The sequence below is a fragment of the Humulus lupulus genome, chromosome 8 (genome assembly GCF_963169125.1).
Source record: "Humulus lupulus chromosome 8, drHumLupu1.1, whole genome shotgun sequence".
Classification (NCBI taxonomy): Eukaryota; Viridiplantae; Streptophyta; class Magnoliopsida; order Rosales; family Cannabaceae; genus Humulus; species Humulus lupulus.
The window spans coordinates 136,087,309-136,108,668 of NC_084800.1; the positions used below are offsets into that span (position 1 = coordinate 136,087,309).

Here is a 21,360-nt window from a genome sequence, read left to right on the forward strand (position 1 = left end):
CGGTCCTAGTGAGCAGATTAGCGAAATAGTCACAATGGGGTTAAATACCCGACTCGGGGGAGCCTAGGGGTATTTTGGGAAATTTAGAGAATATTTTGGGATTTATTGAGTAATGAATAAGTATTTGGTAACTAACTTGACACGGCGGGATTAATTGATAAATGTTAGGAACACTTGAGGGATTTGCAGGAATCGGGGAAAATGACCATTTTACCCTTAGAAACCATTAGAATGCTGAATAAACTTAAAGGGAAAAAAAGTCTTTTAGGTTAAGGATATACTCTGATGTGTTAGGGAATGATTAGAAACATCAGGAAATTTCTCACTCTCCTTTTTCCTCTCACCCACTTTCACTCCTTGTCTCCCTCTTGTCTTGGGGCTTTGAGTTAGTTAAAGGAAAAAGACTTGTTTAAGCTGAAGGAGAACTCATGAAGTGATGCTGGGAATTCAGGTGTGGGAACCTAGAGTATAAAGCCAGGATCATCTAAAGTCTTTGCTGAGGATTAAGCCACAATTAAGGTAAGATTTCAGGCCCTTGATTATGGAAATTCCATCTTGTTCTTCTGCTAGGAAGTTAGATCATTAGGTTGAAATTGGACTGAGCTTAGGGTGATAAATTATTGCTGAATTGGGATGGTAGCTTAAGTAAAATTCTCTATGTCTTATGTTTAAAATATGTGAATGAGAGTCCTAGATTTGTTCCTGAAATTAGTATGGGTTTGGGAGTATTATTAGAGAAATTTTTGAGGTGGTGGCTGGGTAGAATGCTGAGGAAACCCAGGGAATTCTGGGTTTGCGGGGGTGCACCGCTACCCGTGTGCCTAGAATTCCCTGGGGTCTTAATGACTTGAGGGCACGATGTGGCCCTAGGTGGCTAGTCGCGGTCTACCTGCCCCCTAGAAGCATGAGGTTGCGCCTCTGGCTTGAGGTGCGCCGGGACCCTCAAGGACAGGTCGCAGCCCGCCTATTCCATTTTGACCTAAGTTAGCTTTTAGGGTTGGGGAGGCACGGGAATTCGAATCTAGGCGCTCAGGACGAATTCTATTACCCAGTTTAGAAGAATTCGAGGTCCTGGAGGCTAGATTTTGTTTCCTAAAAAGTTATTTGGAATAGGAGTTGATGGTTACCCATTGACATTGTGACTAGGTTTATCGTTAAGGCTCAGGACTGAGGGTCGTGCTCGGAACCGTTCTTTATTTCTCGCTCGGGATTCGAGGTAAGAAAACTGCACATTTGTGGTTGTGAAAAGGACTGAGGTTCCCAATACTTGAGTATGTGTACTGCGTGATTGCACGATTGTTATGTATATCAGAATGAACGACCTAAGAGTGTCAGAGTTGATGTTAAGCGTACTGAATGCAACTCTGCCTAAGCGAGCCGGGGTCAACTAGATAAACAGAGGGCTCGACCTAAGTGTGCCATGTGACAGTCAAAATCCTATGATCCGTAAGGGGAAAGACTGGGTAAAGCTGTGCAATCCTACACCGCTTGGGGAAGGTTAAGTGTGATGATTCTAAGACTGTGTAGGTATGGGACTACATAGTTGAAGAGGGCTTAAATGGATTGACGGGTACTAACTATGCCAAGAAGATGCATCTTCTTTTCGGTAGCTCATCACTTAAGAACTCCAAAGTTAAGCGTGCTTGACCTGGAGTAATCTCAAGATGGGTGACCTCTTGGGAAGTTTTCCCAGGAAGCGTACGAGTGAAGACAAAGCACACTGGAAAGACATGTGTTGGTTTGTAAGGCCAGTCGTCATTCCAGGAAGCAACCATAGTGACGTGGAGCGTTACAAATGGTATCAGATCCTTGACCCAGCCGGAAGTGTGGCCGACGGGGACATCGGGCTCGTAAGGGGGGGTGATTGTGACAGTTAGAATCCCGTGATCCGTAAGGGGATAGACCGGGTAAATCTATGCAATCCCCCACCGCCTGGGGAAGGTTAAGTGTGATGATTCTAAGACTCTGTAGGTATGGGACTACAGAGTTGAAGATGGCTTAAAATGATTGATGGGTACTACCTATGCCAACAAGATGCATCTTCTTTTCGGTAGCTCATCACTTGAGAAATCCAAAGTCAAGCGTGCTTGACCTGGAGTAATCTCATGATGGGTGACCTCCTAGGAAGTTTTCCCAGGAAGCGTGCGAGTGAGGACAAAGCACACTGGAAAGACTCGTGTTGGTTTGTAGGGCCAGTCGTCATTCTAGGAAGCAGCCATAGTGACGTGGAGCGTTACATGCCAATCCTGAATATTTGTGTAACTAGTTAAGATATGAACTTGAGATTATATGATTACTTTTGGTTAGTTTAATGCTTGTATCCTGTTATATAATTGAACTGGTTGTGTTAAGATTGATTGAATACTACTGTTGTTATATGTGCTTGTTGTTTATGGTTTTATTGCTAGGCCTTGGCTCATGGGTGCTATGTGGTGCAGGTAAAGGCAAAGAGAAGTTGGACCAACCATGAGTTGGAGAGCTCTGGGGTGAATTCTACATAGTCAGTTGCTCATCCGCTACAACTGAGGGAAAGTACAGGGATAGAGCCCTAAAACTAGTATTTTTCCATTAGACTGGCTTTTGGTTGTGTTAACTTTTGGGGATTGTAAATTACCACTTATACCTTGTTTCTAGGATCCCATGTATCAAACATCTGTTTTAATGAAAATTAACTGTTTATGATAAAAATTGTTTACATTAACCTGATGTTGACCTTAGGATCACATTTTTGTTCAAACGACTTGATTAGCAAGTCTTGCACTATTTTAAAATACACATGGTAACGATCTTGGTTATCCAGAGCGTTACAATCAAGACTCTAGGTGTTTTCTAGCCAAGTGCTCTAATGGATAGAAAAATTGTTGTCTTATAAGTGAGCAATAGGCTCCTATTTATAGAGTTTAGAGACACCCTTTGAATTTCAAATTCCACCAACCCTCATGGCTGTTACTAATGATTAATTGGATGTTTGTGAAATTAAAAATGAGATTTGTGGGTTATTTGTGTTTTTGGAGCTGTTAAAAAAGGTAAGAAAAAACTGAAATTTGGTCAGTCAGACACTGTGGCCGCGGCCACTACCCAATTTCAGCATACAAAATTATGCTGTGTTTCCAAACGGTTCCAAATCATTCCCAATTGATTTTGTAACTACTAAAATACACTATTATGGTTAAAATCATATATCCACTACTACAAAAAAGGCTTTTCACTGCGGTTTTTTTACTCAATACATTGCGGTTTTCGAGAGTATTGAAAAGCGCAGTGTATTCGACCGCAGAGAAAAGTGGTATGCCAACCGCGGAGAAAAGTGTCACTTTTCTCTGCGGTTGTAGTAAGCCAACCGCAGAGAAAGATGTACTTTTCTCTGCGGTTTTTTTAAAACAACCGCTGAGAAAGAAAGACTTTTCTCCGCGGTTTTATTGAAAAAACCGTAGAGAAAAGTAGTGTAATTTTTCAAAATTTTGACGAAGCATAACTTTGTGCTCAGTTCTCTGTTTTTGGTGTTTTTTTTTTTAACTTGGGTATTTTTTCGAGATCTATCTAGCTGCATACAAAAGAAACCTGAAAACCTGAAAAAAAAAACAAAATTTTTAGGTTTTGTCACCGAAAAATCTGAAGAAAAAAAATTCAGCAACCAAATTAATGATTTATGAAAAACCTCTCAAAATTTTGATTTCTATTTGTCTATTTCACACAAAATAAACTCTAAAAATAATGATGAAAAAAAAAACAAAAAGCTATACAAACAAAGATATATAGATCATTACCTATTTTCAAGCTCAAGAACACAATACATGCCCAAAAATACAGTGAAAATGGACAATTTTTCGACCAAATCCTAACCATTTTTACTACCAAAAACCTGAAAATAGACAAATATTAAGCATCAACTTCAGTTTTTAACTACGATTTAGCTAAAAAAGATGAAAAAAAAATAGTAAGATGAAGGTTGAAAGACGTACCGCTGCTGTTGAAGAAGTTTTTTCGCGAAATGAAGTAGGTTTACGAACCCTGTGGGGAAGAATGAGTTTATATATAGATCTGAAACCTTTTCTCCGCGGTTTTCTTAAGAAAACCGCAGAGAAATAAAGACTTTTCTCCGCGGTTTTATTGAAAAAACCGCAGAGAAAAGTAGTGTAATTTTTCAAAACTTTTACCAAGCATAACTTTGTGCTCGGTTGTCCGTTTTGATTGTTTTTTTTTTAACTTTGATATTTTTTCGAGATCTATCCAAAGAAAAGACTATTTTCTTTGGATAGATCTCGAAAAAATATCAAAGTTAAAAAAAAAACAATCAAAACGGACAACCGAGCACAAAGTTATGCTTGGTAAAAGTTTTGAAAAATTACACTACTTTTCTCTGCGGTTTTTTCAATTAAACCGCGGAGAAAAGTCTTTATTTCTCTGCGGTTTTCTTAAGAAAACCGCGGAGAAAAGTAATGCAACTTTTCTCTGCGTTTTTCTCCCACTTTTCCTACTTTACATTGCGTTTTTAAAAAAAACCGCAGTAACAAAGTTCCTAAGTGTCCTTCAATCCTTTTCTCTGCGCTTTTTATTTTAGATTGAAAAAAAAGCGCAGAGAAACCCTATATTTGTAGTAGTGATCTAACAACCATTTCACATATGGCTTGAAGAAATTCAACTCAAAATTGTGTAACAACAAATCTACACAATAATGGTCAATATTTGAAAGTTACAAATTTGTAACGGAATTTGTAACACCAAATCTATTACATATTTGGATATTCACATATATGTAAATATTGCAACTCTCTTTTATATGTTACAGTATGTGACACTCTTTGTCACATTTACTTAATCTAAAACATTATATCATAAAACTATATAACATTACATTATATTATAAAATATTATAACATATATTAGGATCCCGGAATACTCCTTTGAAGACTTTATTGTTTTTTTTTTTGCAAACCTCTAGTACAGAGAAAAATTGTGAGTAGGTTAGTATATATGTATTACATAGTTATAAAAAAATTGTTTATGAAACTAAATCATATATAGATAACCCAAACTTATAAAGAATGTAGATTGAAACTTGTAATAGGATTATAAAGGTGCAAAGTGGAAAATATTACTTACCCAAATCCTTTTGACGAGTAAGAAATATATGGCCTATTATTAACCACCTAATAAAGACGAGTATGTGTATTGATACTAACATATGATATATTGATTTTATACTAATAAAACCAAGAGTTGTTCAATGGATGTTAGGTTAAAAACTTGAAAGCATGCATTTAAATTTCCACCAACGTTATACTTTATATAAACGTACTCCAATAGTTTTTTTCGTCTTATATGGCTCACTCCCTCACACATGCACTAATTCATTAAACTTCTTCTCATTTTTTCCATATTTGTTGTTAGATAAAATTGTACTTTTCAAAAGATTGTCTACATAAAGGTTCATAAATTCAGATCTATTTAAGACTTGAAAGGCTACTTAATGATAATTTTATATTGAAAAGCTCGTTAAAGAATAATTTTTTAATATTTGTTTTTTAAACTAATGATTTGAACATAAACCTTGAGAAAATTAAGTCATCTGCCAACCCATACCAAACAAAAATTTCTATAAATGAGAGTCTCCACCAAACTTAAGATCATACACTTATTCTTGGACTTAACATTGCACTACTGGTTCTTTCATTAACCCACTGTTAAGTTGAGATGGAGGAATACACTATGTTCGACGTCTTGTACAAGGGCCCTAAAGCCGGGGTTTACACTAATAGGAAAATTACATACAATACATTCTAAAAGAGTCAAGACAACATCATAATTCCATATAAATGCTTATTTCAAGATGTGGCTGCTTATGATAACTATTGTAAGTGATTATTTGACCCACTCAAACAAACTTTTCTACCATGCAACTGTGTGGTTGACGTTCATGTGTTCAAGAGCTTCGAAGAAGAGGTTGAAGATGGTGCCGATTTATATGTGTAAAGTATAGAGAGAGAGAGAGAGAGCAGAGAGAAGTGAGAGAAATTGATATTGTATTGATATTCAGCTTAATTAGCAAATGAACAATTACATGTTGGTTTATACCCAAGAATGAAAGAATAACCGTATGCCACCTGTACAATAGGTGATGAGCATATTTACAAAATAGTAATATTTATATCAACTAATAATACTACTTATCATCCCCCCGCAAACTCATGGGGCGAGAGAGCACAGTGAGTTTGGATCTTAACAGCAGGAACCGGGCTGAAGGAAGAGCTTTTGTCAAACAGTCAGCAAGTTGGTCTTCAGAGGGAGTAAAACGAACAATCAACTGCTGGTTGGCAACACGCTCGCGAATAAAATGAAAATCAATATCAACATGCTTCGTTCGTGTGTGAAGAACTGGATTGGCTGTGAGATAGGTAGTGCTAATATTGTCGCACAGTAAGAGAGGAGCCATGCGCTGCTGCATACGAAGATCACGAAGGAGAAATTGTATCCAAGATATCTCGGCAACACCATCAGAAAGAGCACGAAATTCAGATTCCGTGCTGGAACGCGACACAACTTTCTGTTTGGAGGAATGCCAGGAAATAAGATTATGACCCATGAAAATGCAGTAAGCACCAGTACTGCGGCGATCATCGGCATCTGTATAGCATGTTAAACTGTAATCCGAACAAGGCTGAAGGAAAAGACCATGATGAGCCGAGCCCTTCAAGTAACGAAGAATCCGCTTGACTGCTTGCCAATGGGCGTCGGTAGGGGAGTGCATATATTGACAAACACGATTGACAGCAAAGGAGACATCAGGGCGAGTGATAGTACAATATTGGAGGGCGCCAACTATGCGACGGTATTGTGTACCATCAGGAAGCAAAGTACCAGTAGAAGCCGAAAGAACAGAGGCGGTAGACATAGGGGTGTTGTAGATTTTCGAATCAAGCATCTCAGCGCGGTGGAGAATGTCTTGAATGTATTTATGTTGACTAAGATGAAGGCCTGCAGAGGTTCGAGCAACCTGAATACCCAAGAAGAAATGAAGATCACCCAAATCCTTGATAGCAATCTGACTGCGCAAGGCAGCAAGCAGAGATAACAAAGCAGAATTGTTGCTGCCAGTAAGTATGATGTCATCGACATAAACCAAAAGAACCAGAAACACAGAATTAGCGTGAAAAAGAAACATGGATGAATCTGCGGTTGAGTTGACAAACCCTCAAGAGAGCAAGAAGGAGCTAAGTTTATTGAACCAAGCACGTGGAGACTGCTTTAAGCTGTATAGTGCTTTGTCAAGACAGCAAACATAATCTGGAAACTGACTGTCTTTGAAGCCTTCAGGTTGCACCATAAAAACTGTTTCAGATAGATCGCCATGAAGGAAAGCATTCTGCACATCCAATTGTTTTAAAGGCCACCCCTCGGACAGAGCAAGTGTTAACACAGTGCGTATGGTTGTAGGCTTAACAACGGGACTGAATGTCTCAAAATAATCAATGCCCTCTGTTTGATGATAACCCTTGGCAACTAAGCGTGCCTTATACCGTTCAATGTGCCCATCAGCAGTAAGTTTAACGCGATAGACCCATTTGCACCCGATCACTTTGGCAAGAGGAGGAGCTGGAACTAAATGCCAAGTATTGTTTGCTTTTAAAGCAGAAATTTCAGCCAACATAGCATCATGCCAATGAGAAAACCGAGCAGCCTGCTTATAAGTAGAAGGTTCATAATAATCATCAGACAATGTATGGATTAGAACCTTTGGTTTATAGATACCTGCCTTCGCACGTGTTATCATAGGATGAACATTACAAGTTGGTGCAGTGGCATTCTCACATTGAGCAGGACACTCAACCGGCTCAGAAATAGGGAGAGAAGGGGAAGGAACCGAAGAGGCAGATGAGGAGACAGGAGAGGTAAAAGAAATGGGTGGAGAGGACGGAGTGGGAGAACAACGATTTTGTGAGGAAATGGGAGCACACGGTGATGGTTGAGAGGCAACAGTAGGAGATAACAGAGAAGGCAATGGTGGAGAATAAGGCAGAGAGGATGAAGGTAAAGGAGAGGAAGGGAGAAAAGGAAAGGACTGCTCATTAAATGTGACATGACGAGAAATGTAGACTCGGCCAGAAGAAAGGGAGAGGCAGAGATAGCCTTTGTGGTGAGAACTATAACCCAAGAAAACACACTCGTGGGAACGAAATTGTAACTTGTGATTATTATAGGGTCGAAGATACGGAAAACAGGAGCAGCCAAAAACACGGAGAAGATCATATTGAGGGAGTTTGTGATAGAGAGTAAAGTAAGGACTATGAAAACCGAGAACAGAAGAGGGAAGCCGATTGATAAGGTATACGGCAGTGGAAAACGCATAAGGCCAATAGGCCAAGGGAACATGAGATTGGGCTAGGAGAGATAGGCCTACTTCGACCACATGTCGATTTTTTCTTTCGACCCGACCGTTTTGTTCAGCAGTATAGGGGCAGGAGAGTTGATGAAGGATGCCGAGGGACTCAAAATGGTGTTTGAAAGAACGAAATTCACCCCCCCAATCACTTTGGAATCGTTTAATTTTGGTATCAAATTGGCGTTCAATCATAAGTTGAAATTTCAGACAAGTAGAAAACACTTCAGATTTAGATTGTAAATGATAGATCCATGTAAATCGACTAAAGTCATCAATGAACAATACAAAGAAACGAGCGCCTGTAATAGAAGTTTCAGGGGCAGGACCCCATACATCACTGTGAATCAGTTCAAAAGGAGTCGTAGCTCTAGAAACAGACAAAGAAAATGGCAGTCGATGAGACTTAGCCATTTGACAGGCATTACAAAACTCAGAAACAGAAATAACATCAGTAGACAAATTACAAGCAGTGAAAACTTTGGAAAGAACTCGAGGAGACGGATGGCCAAGATGATTATGCCAAATAGATGAATCACAAACACGGGTGAGATGAGCAAAGCAGGAAGAGGAGGAACGAAACGAACGTGGAGAGGAGGACGAACTGACACGGTAGAGACCCTTATCAAGCACCCCCGTGAGAAGAGTTTTCTTGGTGACCTGATCCTTGACAAAACATTTTGTGGAATGAAACTCAATGAGAACGTTATTATCACGGCAGAATTTGGAAACACTAATTAGATTATTGGTAAGACCAGGAGTATGATAGACATGAGAGAGGGAGAGAGATACAAACTGAGCCGGTAAAGTAACATGACCAATGTGAGAAATAGCAAGGGACTTACCATCACCAACCTGAACTTGCTCAGACCCATGATAGGGAGTTAGGCGATCCATCAGCTTAGAATCTGGGGTAAAATGATGGGTTGCTCCAGAATCCATGAACCAGGGAGCAGGAGAGGTAATAGAGGAACCATCTGGGCCAGCGAAGCCAGAAAACGAATGAGTGGGGATGGGAGAGGATGAGGCAACCATTGTGTTAAACGTACGGGGAGGCTGGGGAGAGTAAGCTAGATTGATGGTAATAAATATTTGCTGTGTGACCAAGCTTGCCACAGATCTGACAAGAAGGCCGAGAATGAGGCGATTTCTGGGTATTTTGGTGAGGCGAAGGAGAGGGACGATTGGGGCGAGGACCCAGGACACCAGGAAAATATTGGTTAGGCAAAGTGGGTAAATGTGAGGAAGAAGAGTAGGGTCTCGGGTTATTGTGGTTGGGATGTGGGTATTGGTGTTTGGCAAACTTTTTCCCAGTGGTGAGCTAAGAGAAATTAGCTTGAAGGGAGCTCGAAATATCTTCAGTAGCATTTCTTTCCATTCGGTAGTCAAAACTGAGTAATAAACTGTACACAGTTTCCATGGATGGTTTGTCTGCTCTGTTGAGTATACTAGTGACAAAAGCATCGTACGCTGGCCCCAATCCGCCGAGAAAGTACACGAGCTGGTCTTTGGGTGAAACCGTCTCTCCGATTGCTGCCAAACGATTGCAATAGCTCTTGAGACGCTGAATATACTGAGCTGTCGTGAGTCCTGCTTTCCTGATTGTTTGAAGTTTGCCATGAATTTCAGTGATACGAGCCATAGAGGAGGACGAGTAAATTTCTTCCAATGCTGCCCAGATTTCATGGGCAGTTTTGTAGTTCACGATTTCACCAAGCATTGGTTCAGTAAGAGATGAATAGAGCCAGGACATGAGCAATCAGTTCACTACAACAAAATAGGCATTTAATGGCTATATGGGGGAGACATTGTAGACATTTGATGTCTCCCCCCAGGGGAGACGTTGTTGCAGGGGCCATCTAAAGTGGCCCTATGACGTCTCCCATGGGGAGACTTTGTAGACTTTCAACGTCTCCCCATGGGAGACGTCATAGGGTGTACGTGTACAACATATGACGTCTCCCATGGGGAGACGTTGAAAGTCTACAAAGTCTCCCCATGGGAGACGTCATAGGTACCTACAACGTCTCCCATGGGGAGACTTTGTAGACTTTCAACGTCTCCCCATGGGAGACGTCATATGTTTTTGTATTTTTTTTAAAAAAAATTAAATAATTATTTTCAGTATATTAATTAATAGAATTAAATATATTAATTTTTTTTTGAAATAGAATTAAATATATTAATTAAAAAATCTAAATTATATACAAATTTAAATTTTGAATTTTCATTAATAAAACCGAAATGTGTATATCTAATATGTTTTTGCTAGCTAAATATACAAAATTGTAATATTTGTTGTTAAACATACAAAATTAACAAATATTACACTAGCTAGCTAAACATATAATAAGAAAGAAAAAGTAAAAGTAAATGACAAAAACCTAATATGTTGGACGATGACTTTGAATTATCGGTAGCATATGGTTCGCCCAGTGTTGTCGCATTTCATTAATCTGTGCTTGTGTATATGGCGTAGTGTTTAGCTACAAAAAATACAAATTAAAATATATTAGTTAATCAATTATTTCATTATATATATAATTTAATAATAAATAAATTGTTAATTTTGTATAAATTTATATACATACCTCTTTCTTCAAGTAACGTTCAGGTCGTGAATGTTCAATGTAATCCTTGAACATTCTCATCACATAATATCCACATGCCACATTGTCTGGTTGGTGCGGACACTAATATTTAAATAAAATATCAAGCAATTAATATAAAAAATATCAGTAAAATTCAAGTATAATTAAAGTCGTAGTTACTTACTTTCGGTTGCACAATTTCTATATTATTTGGAATCTCGGGAGGTTTTGGTAGACTGGTCAGAAAAAGGTTGAAAGCATTGACTATTACTGCCACAATTTCTTCACGGTTTTCCAGTTCTGAGTTCACCGGATCACAAAAACAAACGTAATATGCATATGGGGCCAATATAATCAACATCCAATGATCACTGCACAAGAAAAACAATATTTGGTATAAGTCTCCAACGCAAATGTTATAAGGACTAAGTATTTGGCAGTAACAAATTTTTGAACTTACCCATGGTTCCAGGGGACAATCATAAGTTGCTCACTTGATCTTAATTGACGACAGCGCTTGAACAGACCTTGAACACGCTCTTCAAATGAACTTCCTTTAGTGGCTACAACATTAGGATTGACAAATAAAAACTTATTTTGGCGCCCTTGTTCTACCAAAAAATTGTATAACAACCTATTAAAAAAAGAGTAGTAGTCAAAAATATAATTTAGGAAATTTGTTGTTAAAATAAATCAAATAAGAAATGTTAAGTAAAAAAATTGTGAGATACCTCATGTAGCAAACGACAACTCCTTGTCCAATCTTTTCCATTCGAATAAATTGAAGTATGTCCTCTTTGCATATGTAAAGACTTGAAATATCTTGACCGAATACATCCTCATCTATGCCTGGATTGACACAGTCATCGTCATTCCAGCGAGATATAATATTGTATATCTGTTCCAAAGGACTGGTGTCTTATGTCAGAGGATCACTCAAACGTTGTATTCTTTCTCGGGGTCGTTGTGTTGAAGGAGCAATTGGTCGTTCTGATATGTTATTACTTCTAGAACAAGTCTGTAAAATAATATTAATAATTAGAAAATTTACAAACAAATTGAAATATATAATAACAAATATGATTATATAAACATGATACATCACCTGTTCATGTATATCATCAGATACGATGACCAATTCCTTAGGCCATGATATAGGATGCCCAATAGCCTGAATGACTATGTACATATGCTGATCAGGTTTTGCATAAGGAAGAGGTGTCGCCGGCTTAATAGCGTCAGTAATCACCACTTGGTAGTTGTTACCCAACTCTTTGTCAATGAGCTTGCCTGATGCAACAATATTGGATAGAGAACCAATGGCTAACTGACAACTAGGTACCTGCACATTATAATAAGTAGCATTATGTATATATGTGTGTATGCATGTACATACATAGTCATTTTCAACTATCAAATTGAAATTACCTCAGTCACAAATGGTACTGGTGGTTCAGGCTGATAGTAAGATGGTGCTGGTGGGTCGGGCACATAGCAAGATGGCCCTGGAGGGTCGGGCACATAGTAAGATGGTGCTTGTGGGTCGGGCACATAGTAAGATGGTCCCGGTGGGGTTGGAACTACTGGTGGGACTCCAATATTGGATCCTGAACCACTCTGTTGGGCCATGAAAGATCTCAACATTTCCTCTTGTTTACGAAAACGTTCTTCTAGACGCGCTTCTTGTTGACGATGTCGTTCTTCTTGTTGACGAAGTCTTTCCTCAAACTCATTTCTCATAGCGCTAGCCGAAACCGTGTCTTTCGATTTCCCTTTCATTTTGGTAGGTTTCGGAGTATTAGAATATGACAGAACGAATTGCCACTGGTAGCAAGTGTTGCATTAGAATATGACAATCATGAGATTTCATACCACTCAGAGTACAACTTTTCATGTCTACCAATGACCTTATATTTAATGAATAGCCATCTGGAACTTTTACATTAAATAGACAGGAACAAACTTCCTTCCTTTCATCTTTAGTGAGGGTGTAAGCAGTAGGAGGCAAGTATGTTCGTCTCTTATCTATTTTCGGAGTTAATCCTTTACGTATACCCATTGCAGCCAAGTCTTGTCTAGCCTTAATTCCGTCCTTAGTTTTCCCAGGAATATTCAACAAAGTTCCAATCAAACTATCACATACATTTTTCTCTATGTGCATAACATCTAAATTATGGCGTACAAGTAAGAATTGCCAATATTCAAGCTCGAAAAAAATAGATTTCTTTTTATAACAACTTTTGGGCTCTTCCACAACCTTAGCCTTCCCACGACCCTTCCGCTTTGTAGGTGTACGAACTTTAGGCTTACCTAACTTAAACATGATTTTAGACATCTTCTCAAGTACTTCACTCCCATTTAAAGGTTGAGGAGCCTCCTCAAACTCTTGTTTGCCGTTGAATGCCTTTTTCCAAGTTCGATATTTATGCGTACTAATCAAGAACTTCCTATGACCCATATAACATACTTTTCGGGAGTGCTTTAAGTATTCAGAACATGTTTTTTCTTCACAAACGGGACAAGCCTTATATCCTTTCACACTAAACCCGGATAAATTTCCATAAGCAGGAAAGCCATTGATAGTCCACAACAATACAGCTCTAAGATTAAATTCTTCTTGCCTGTACGCATCATAAACCTTAACCCCTTCATCCCACAAAGTTTTCAAATCATCGATAAGAGGCGACAAATATACGTCGATGTCATTGCCAGGTTGTTTAGGTCCCGATATCAACAATGTCAACAAGGTAAATTTTCTCTTCATGCACAACCATGGGGGTAGATTGTAAATGACAAGCATAACAGGCCAACAACTATACTTACTACTAAGAGAAGTGTGTGGATTAATCCCGTCAGTCGAAAGACCCAGACGAATATTACGAGATTCATTTCCAAAACAAGGCCACTTCAAATCAACCCACTTCCAAGCTAGGGTGTCAGCTGGATGCCTTAATTTACCATCATTTATTCTCTCATTAGCATGCCACGATAAATCTTTAGCATGTTCAGCATTTCTAAACAACCGGATGAAACGAGGAATAGGAGGAAGGTACCACAAGACCTTGGCGGGTACTCCTTCCTTGACATCCTCACCATTTCTTTTCTTTTGCCATCGTGACTCGCCACAAGTAGGACACATTTTTGCATCTGCAAAGTCATTCCGATATAACATGCAATCATTAGGACATGCATGAATTTTTTCATATTGCATGCCTAATGAGCATAATGTTTTCTTTGCTTCATAAAATGAAGTTGGCATTTCATTACACTCCGGCAACAAATCATTCAAAAAACAAAGTAGATCAGTCATTCCTTTATCACTCCAACCGTGTTTAGCTTTCAAATTGTACAACCTAAGGAGTGCGGATAACTTTGTAAATTTTTTACAACCGGGGTAAATCGGTTTCTCAGCATCACTAAGTAGTGTCTCAAACTTATCTGGGTCTACTCCGGATCCATAATGTGCGTCATCAATCATATCATCTAATGCATCGCAATTCTCCTCTACTATATTCCTCCTTACTTCATTGGGTCTACTTGGTGGAGTTGGCGCGACATGCATTCTCTCCCCATGCATATACCAAACCGTGTAACTTTTGTCGATTCCATTGAAAAATAAGTGTTGTTTGATCTTACTAAGATCCATTTTCCTTACATTTCCACACTTAATACATGGGCAACGAGTAAATTTTAGGTCTTTCACATTCTCCGAACAAAATCTTAAGAATAAATCGACCCCATTTTTATATTCCACGGATAACCTATTCGCTGACATCCATTTTCTATCCATATCTTCTCCTATGTCTATGAAAAATTAAACAATAAAAACTACATAAGCACATGGTCGAGTGTATGAAAAATTGGGCAGCATTTCTTCTATATTAGCAACCTAGCCATCAGTCAATCTTATCAAATCCAATCAAATAAGCACAACACAATTCAAATATAATATTAGAATACATAATTCCAGACAGAATCGGACAGCATTTCCCCTATAATATTGATCTAACCATCTGTTAACAACAAGTCAAACAATTCAAACAGCACACAATAAGTTTCTTCCTTATAGCTCCACAGCACACAAACAAATTTTCCAGAACCTACTTCACTAAAACACACAGTTCTCAACCTTCTGTTATCACCGCAACACACAATTTTAATCTCAGAACCTACTTCACTATGGATGAATATTTAAGATATTCAAACTCCTCTAACAAAAATTTAATAATACTAAAACGAGAGATAAGATAATGTACGTACCTCTTGCAATTAATAGTCCTAGCTAGAAAATTTACTTCACTTTGCAATGCACTTTGCTATTAAATTCACAACCAACAAAATTGAATTAATTAATAAATAAGAAATTACTAAACAAATATCACTAAATAATTGGATTAACAATAACTTATTCTTGCAATTTTAGAAACTTAAAAACCTCAAATGTGTTATTGAAATAGAAATTTTGAGGCAAAAATCTCTCTAGTTAAAACCACAACCTACAAAATTAAATTAATGATAAATAGAATATTACTAAATAAATAAAAAAACATAATATATATAATCAACCTACTTCAATGTTAATAAAATATTTAAAATATATTTATACAAATATATAATTTTTTAATTAAATAATAATATAAATTAAAAAAATCATAAACATAAATATTTGAATTACTTATATCTATACATGCAATTTAGTATGTAAATTAAAATTAAATTATTTTCCTTATTTTAGATATATATATATATTAATACTTAATCAACCTAAAAAATTAATTAAAAAATCTACAATTTTCGGATTAAATAGTAAAAAAAATAAAAAAACAGTAAATAATGTGGTATAATATCAATATCACAATTCTTAATGTCAAATTTTCACTAAAATTATTTTTCAAACTTTAAATAAATATTTCTAATATCCTAAAATTACCCAAAACTGCACTATTCACAAATACCCTAAAATCCCATCATTAACCCACTATATTTAAAGAAAATAAATAAAAAACATTATTCTTACTATTATACAGTAATTAAATCTTAAAAACATACCTAAAAGTAATTTTTGTTGATGAAAATCAACCAAAAACGGAAGCCAAAATCGCCTTGAAATCGCCTCTTTCCGCCTCTGGTTCGTGTGCTCGGGGAAGAAGAAGAGTGAGGAGGTTATATAAAAGGGAAGCCTCCAACGTCTCCCCTGGGAAGACGTGCACACTTCCAACGTCTCCCCTGGGAAGACGTGCACACTTCCAACGTCTCCCCTGGGAAGACGTGCCACATCGGACGTCTTCCCAGGGGAGACGTTGGAAGTGTGCACGTCTTCCCAGGGGAGACGTTGGAAGTGTACACGTCTTCCCTGGGGAGACGTTAGAAGCCTAAAATTGTCAGATTTATATATATTTAATTATTTTATTTCGATTTTTAATTAATTATAAATAACGTCTCCCACTACTTTTAATGACTTACACACTTAGTCATAAACAATAACTTTTGATGACTTGCACACTTAGACTTTAAATATCCCTGATTAATTTTAATGTCTTACAAATTGGTGTAAGTCATCATAGATAGTCATTAAAAGTGAAAATTGTTGTAGTGGTTATACCGATTCCAAGAGGTATATTCAGGGTTTAAATTTGTGGGTTCATCTGGAAGAAATTTTGGAGGACATGGATGGGTACCATCAATAAATGCATCAAGACCGTAAGCCATTATCACATTCAGCAGTTGATTCTTCCATATGAGGTAGTTGTTTTCATCAAGTTTTACTGTAAAAGTCTGGTTCATTGAAGAAATGGTAAGATTGGTTTGGGTATTTTGAGATGGAGCTGAATCGGCATTCATGGTTTGTGGGAGAGGTTCATTTCGGCCAGTAGAGATTCGGGAAGATTCTTGAGTATGAGCCATAGCTCTGATACCATGTAAAGTATAGAGAGAGAGAGAGAGAGCAGAGAGAAGTGAGAGAAATTGATATTGTATTGATATTCAGCTCAATTAGCAAATGAACAATTACATGTGGGTTTATACCCAAGAATGAAAGAATATCCGTATGCCACCTGTACAATAGGTGATGAGCATATTTACAAAATAGCAATATTTATATCAACTAATAATACTACTTATCAATATGCGACAAATGAGGAAGATGGCAGCAGCAATGGAGTTACTCCTAGGCTGCCAAATGGAGATGTTGCGAACAAGGGGAGTGATGGTGGCCCTGCTAATGTTTGAAATCTCTATTAGCTATCTAAGTTGATGTGGTTTGCTATAACACCCTAGTGTAATATTACCGTCATATGTAATGTTAGGTTGATATAATTAACTCTGAATGGTTTATTCAGAAGAACTCCCTAATACTTGGATGTAATCTCATTCCATGTTATGTACTTTCGTAATATATTTTGATCAAGTTACCTTTTTTTTAAGGGTTGTTACTTATCAGACTCTTTCTTCCTTGATACTATCCTTTGCATTGGTTATAGAAATGATTATGAAGATGCAAACAAACATAAGTCGCATTATATTGTAATAAGTTCCATTGATAATAGTTGTAGTGGTGGTAGTACAAGCAACATAATTTCCTCTTCCATTTTTCTAAGGACTAAACAAAATAAAAATAAATTCTTAGATGCACCAAACACCTAATGGTGACTCAAAAGCAAAACTAGCTACTCTTCATGACTTTTGTGGATCAGCGATTAACATTACATACCACGACGTAGATGGATTGTGAAAATCCTTAAGACAATAGTAATAACCGCCATAGAAGAAGGAAACACAATACACTTTGTTCAGTCAATATGGACGACCTTTGGATGGTCATTATCAATATCACTAATATCGGCAGCACGGTCATTATGTTCCTCAATTTCCCTTAGACATTTGATACACGCCTGAGCCCCCTCCACAATTGCGTATACCATGGTAGCAAGCTGAAGAGAAACACTATGCCCCATCCTTCCGTGCTTAGCAGCAACTCTTTAGAGCCTCCGGTCACGCATTCGGAGTGATTCGTGGATGACACAGTTGGTGCACCCACCCGTTGGAGCTGATCGGAGACGTCGAATTCTAACCAAAGTCGATGTTGCAAAATAGTCTTTGCTCGATGTGGCAGGACTGGCCATCGTGATGGGCAGTTCGGAGTCGTGAAGCCTTCAGCAGACATCTTTCCTAGCAATGAAGATTCAGTGGAAGAATGGAAAATAAACAATTTCAACGACACGTTATATGGTTGCATTAATAAATCCTTATTGTTTCATTTTATACTAATTTGTACCAATTGGGGAGCTTAGTCAATTGTTTTAAGATTATAATGTAGTTAATATTACTGGTCAATCTATTTTGTAGTAAGTCTGGCGCTGCTTTCCCATTTTTGAAATTTCTCCAATCATTATTAAGGTAATAAACACTGGATAGAGTGAGGTGTTTATGATAAAAGATGGTTGTCGTGGTTGTCTTACTGTATTTTTAAAAGTTGCAATGCATTAAATCAGAATTATGATTGACTAGATCCATCCTTATCAGTATCCTTCAATGCAACAACTTATAGTTAGTCAATTGAAAGCACGTCAGAAAGTAGTTGGTAAACCTTAGCTATATAAATTAGTCAAAGTTGGTGAACAAGTTTATGCCGTCTCAAACCTGTATGACTTTTTTAATGTAGGTCTCCCATGCATCTTTAGATTTTTTTTTCGTTTGGGACCGCCCCATGCATATCAACTACTCTTTGGAAGTTAACTCACGTAGTCCACGTATTTTTAAATAAAAATGCTCACTTTAATATTAAATAAAATAATAAAATAATAATTTTATGAAAATTATAATTGCTTGTAGATTTATTATTAAGTTCGCTTAAGTTACCTTACACCACCATTTATAAACTAGTTTAATTTGCTTAGATGTCTCCAATTTTAAATTTTATAAAATACTAAAAACAAATTTTAAAGGAACCAATTACAAATAGAAGAATTCAATTTTAATGGACAACAAATAGTAACCAAGTGTATGTAAATACACAAGGACCCAAATAATAATTATTTAAAATAATGTACTTGTTGATGCCATTTTCGTCAATTTAATTAAGAAGAGCATTACACAATTATGTAGAAAAAATAGAAGGATTCAAAGGGTTTTTACATAGTTCATCAGTTAAAATCTACCTAGTCCACAAGTCACTATTATTATCACTACTCTCTCAAAGCTTTGAAGGAAAGCAATTTGGCAGAGCATTCTCTAGTACAAGTGTGTGAATACAAATGAATTACTCCATGCTATTTATAGACCTGGTTATAAGAATATATTCCTCTAATTGAAGGAAGTTACAATTAATTAAATAAATATGAAATATTCAAATTAATAATATTAAGTAGGTGCACTAGTTAAGTATAATCCCATGATAATACAGATGTAATAAACAGGTTTACCGAATCCCTAAGAAATAAGGATTTTCTAACAGCAATTTCATGGGCCAAGTACATCATTGAGCTCGATCATTGTGTTGAAGCGCTTTCGAGATTGGCTAAGCTTCAAGCTCATCGTTCAGTTGTAACATCCTCCTCATCCAGTAATTTGGTTGAATACGTTCGTCGGAGAAGGTTGGTGTCTTCGAGCCTGCAACTTAGGCTCGAACAATGCGATTCATGCTCGAGTGCTAATAACAGATATGGAACCACTTAACAATTCGTATAAGTGTACTGCTAACATCTGTAAATCCAAGCTTAGCTTTTCCGAGCCAATATTTCTAGGCTATTTATTTTATACTCAAAATTTGGGTGTAACATTTTATCCCCTCAAAAGTTTTGGTTCGAATCCTATGAAAATGAAACTTTTGAACTCCACTTTCGGAAAATGTGCCTATCTATCGCACTCAAGTGTGGACACGTGTCACTGGGGGATTGCTTATTGAGAGCACTTGCATACCCTTTTACCTGTGCACGTCCTTTCATATTCCCTTTTTGCCGATGTTTTCTAGATTGAATAGGATCCGTTAGATTTTCTCAATTCATCATGCAACAGTCTAGATCCATTCCAATTTTACCATTCCCCTTGCCTATGTATACCCTTTCTTCTTCACAACTTCATTCATTTGCATTTTAGATTTCAGAAAAAGAAACATGAACTAGAGTCTTTTTTGCATATTCTCCAAACCAAAGAAACAAAGCAACCTCACCACCTTCGGCTCTGTGGGATAATTCTTGCTTCCCCTTCTCCAGTCGACAATCTCTTCATTCCCACAATCATGGTTGTGTAAGTTTTCTGATCATTACCACTCATAATTTGTTTTATGTATACGTTTCCTCCGTACGCATGAATATTTTCTGGTTTCTACTAGATTCTTGAAATCCCTTTTGCAATATAAATTTTTTTATTGTGTAGACTTGGATAGATCAGAAATACATTTTAGGCAAAAAAATTATGGTAAAATTGATAAAAATGGGACCTTTTTAGATGATGGGGTGTTAGGTTATAAGTTTCATGTAGCTTAAGAAAAAGGGTTTTGGATTAGGGTTTTAACACACGCATCCCAATAACATCTCCTTCTTTGGGTAAATGTCCATTTTCTCTAGAAACTCGGGATACTCCAAACGGACACTAACCACCCTACTCTCGCATGGGTACACTCTCAATGCCCCAAAATTTTCAATAGTTCGGTGTTGGCATTTGGGTTAATCTCGCTATTTCGAGCCTTCGGGCTCGATTAAGGCGATCTTGTTATCTCGAGCTTGCAAACTCGAGTTATTAAGATTTTAATCTTTTCCACTTTCTTTATTATAATGGGCCCTCACCTTTTTCTTTCTTGTTAGAAGTCACAGTCTTCATAGAATCACTGGGGGCTCGAGCTTGCTATCCCTTACCATCCACCATTTGCTCAACCTGAATCGTCGTTTACACAAAACCAACGGTTAATCTGCGAGCACAAGGAAAAACTCGACCGAGAGGACATGCCCACTTTCGACGCCAGATCGACGAGGTTGAAGAGGGAAAAAGAAAGAAGCTATGGGTTTCTGTGTACCCCGAGCCAGACCCCTAGATACAAACAATTCCTTTATATCTCAATTGTAGGGTTGCTATAGCCTTTTCTCCGGGTGAGCTTTCATTCAGCCTCAGGGAGAATATTTTGAACTAGCCGACCACTTCTAAGACCCTTTCCATTCCAAACTCGGAGGACAGTTTCTTCGAGGCTAAGCATTATCAGAGCTCCTTCACCTCCATCGGGCACATTTCAGAATTGCTGGCCTACCACGGGTTAAAGTTATCTGACCAACTGATGTGTTGGCCTATGAGCTCTAACAAAAGGAGTTACTATGCCTCGGCTGACAAAGATTCTGAGAGGAAGGTTAATGTAACGCCCTACTTCCTTAGAGCTATTACTAAGTGAGTTTAAAATGTGCAATT

General features: G+C 37.5%; 2 protein-coding genes across 2 annotated transcripts; both read right to left on the bottom strand.

Annotated features, from left to right (window-relative positions):
* Window positions 1–6,163: 6,163 nt before the first annotated feature.
* Window positions 6,164–7,162, bottom strand: LOC133796091 (uncharacterized mitochondrial protein AtMg00810-like). Its single transcript, XM_062233574.1, has one exon. The coding sequence runs from the start codon at window positions 7,160–7,162 to the stop codon at window positions 6,164–6,166; it is 999 nt and encodes a 332-aa protein (XP_062089558.1).
* Window positions 7,163–9,698: 2,536 nt separating this feature from the next.
* LOC133796092 (uncharacterized) lies at window positions 9,699–10,130 on the bottom strand. The gene has a single exon (XM_062233575.1). The coding sequence runs from the start codon at window positions 10,128–10,130 to the stop codon at window positions 9,699–9,701; it is 432 nt and encodes a 143-aa protein (XP_062089559.1).
* Between the last annotated feature and the right edge of the window lie 11,230 nt (window positions 10,131–21,360).

What these genes read in the sequence shown, in the direction of transcription:
- LOC133796091 (XM_062233574.1), bottom strand. Translation starts at nt 7,162, where the DNA reads ATGTTTCTTTTTCACGCTAATTCTGTGTTTCTGGTTCTTTTGGTTTAT.
- LOC133796092 (XM_062233575.1), bottom strand. Translation starts at nt 10,130, where the DNA reads ATGTCCTGGCTCTATTCATCTCTTACTGAACCAATGCTTGGTGAAATC.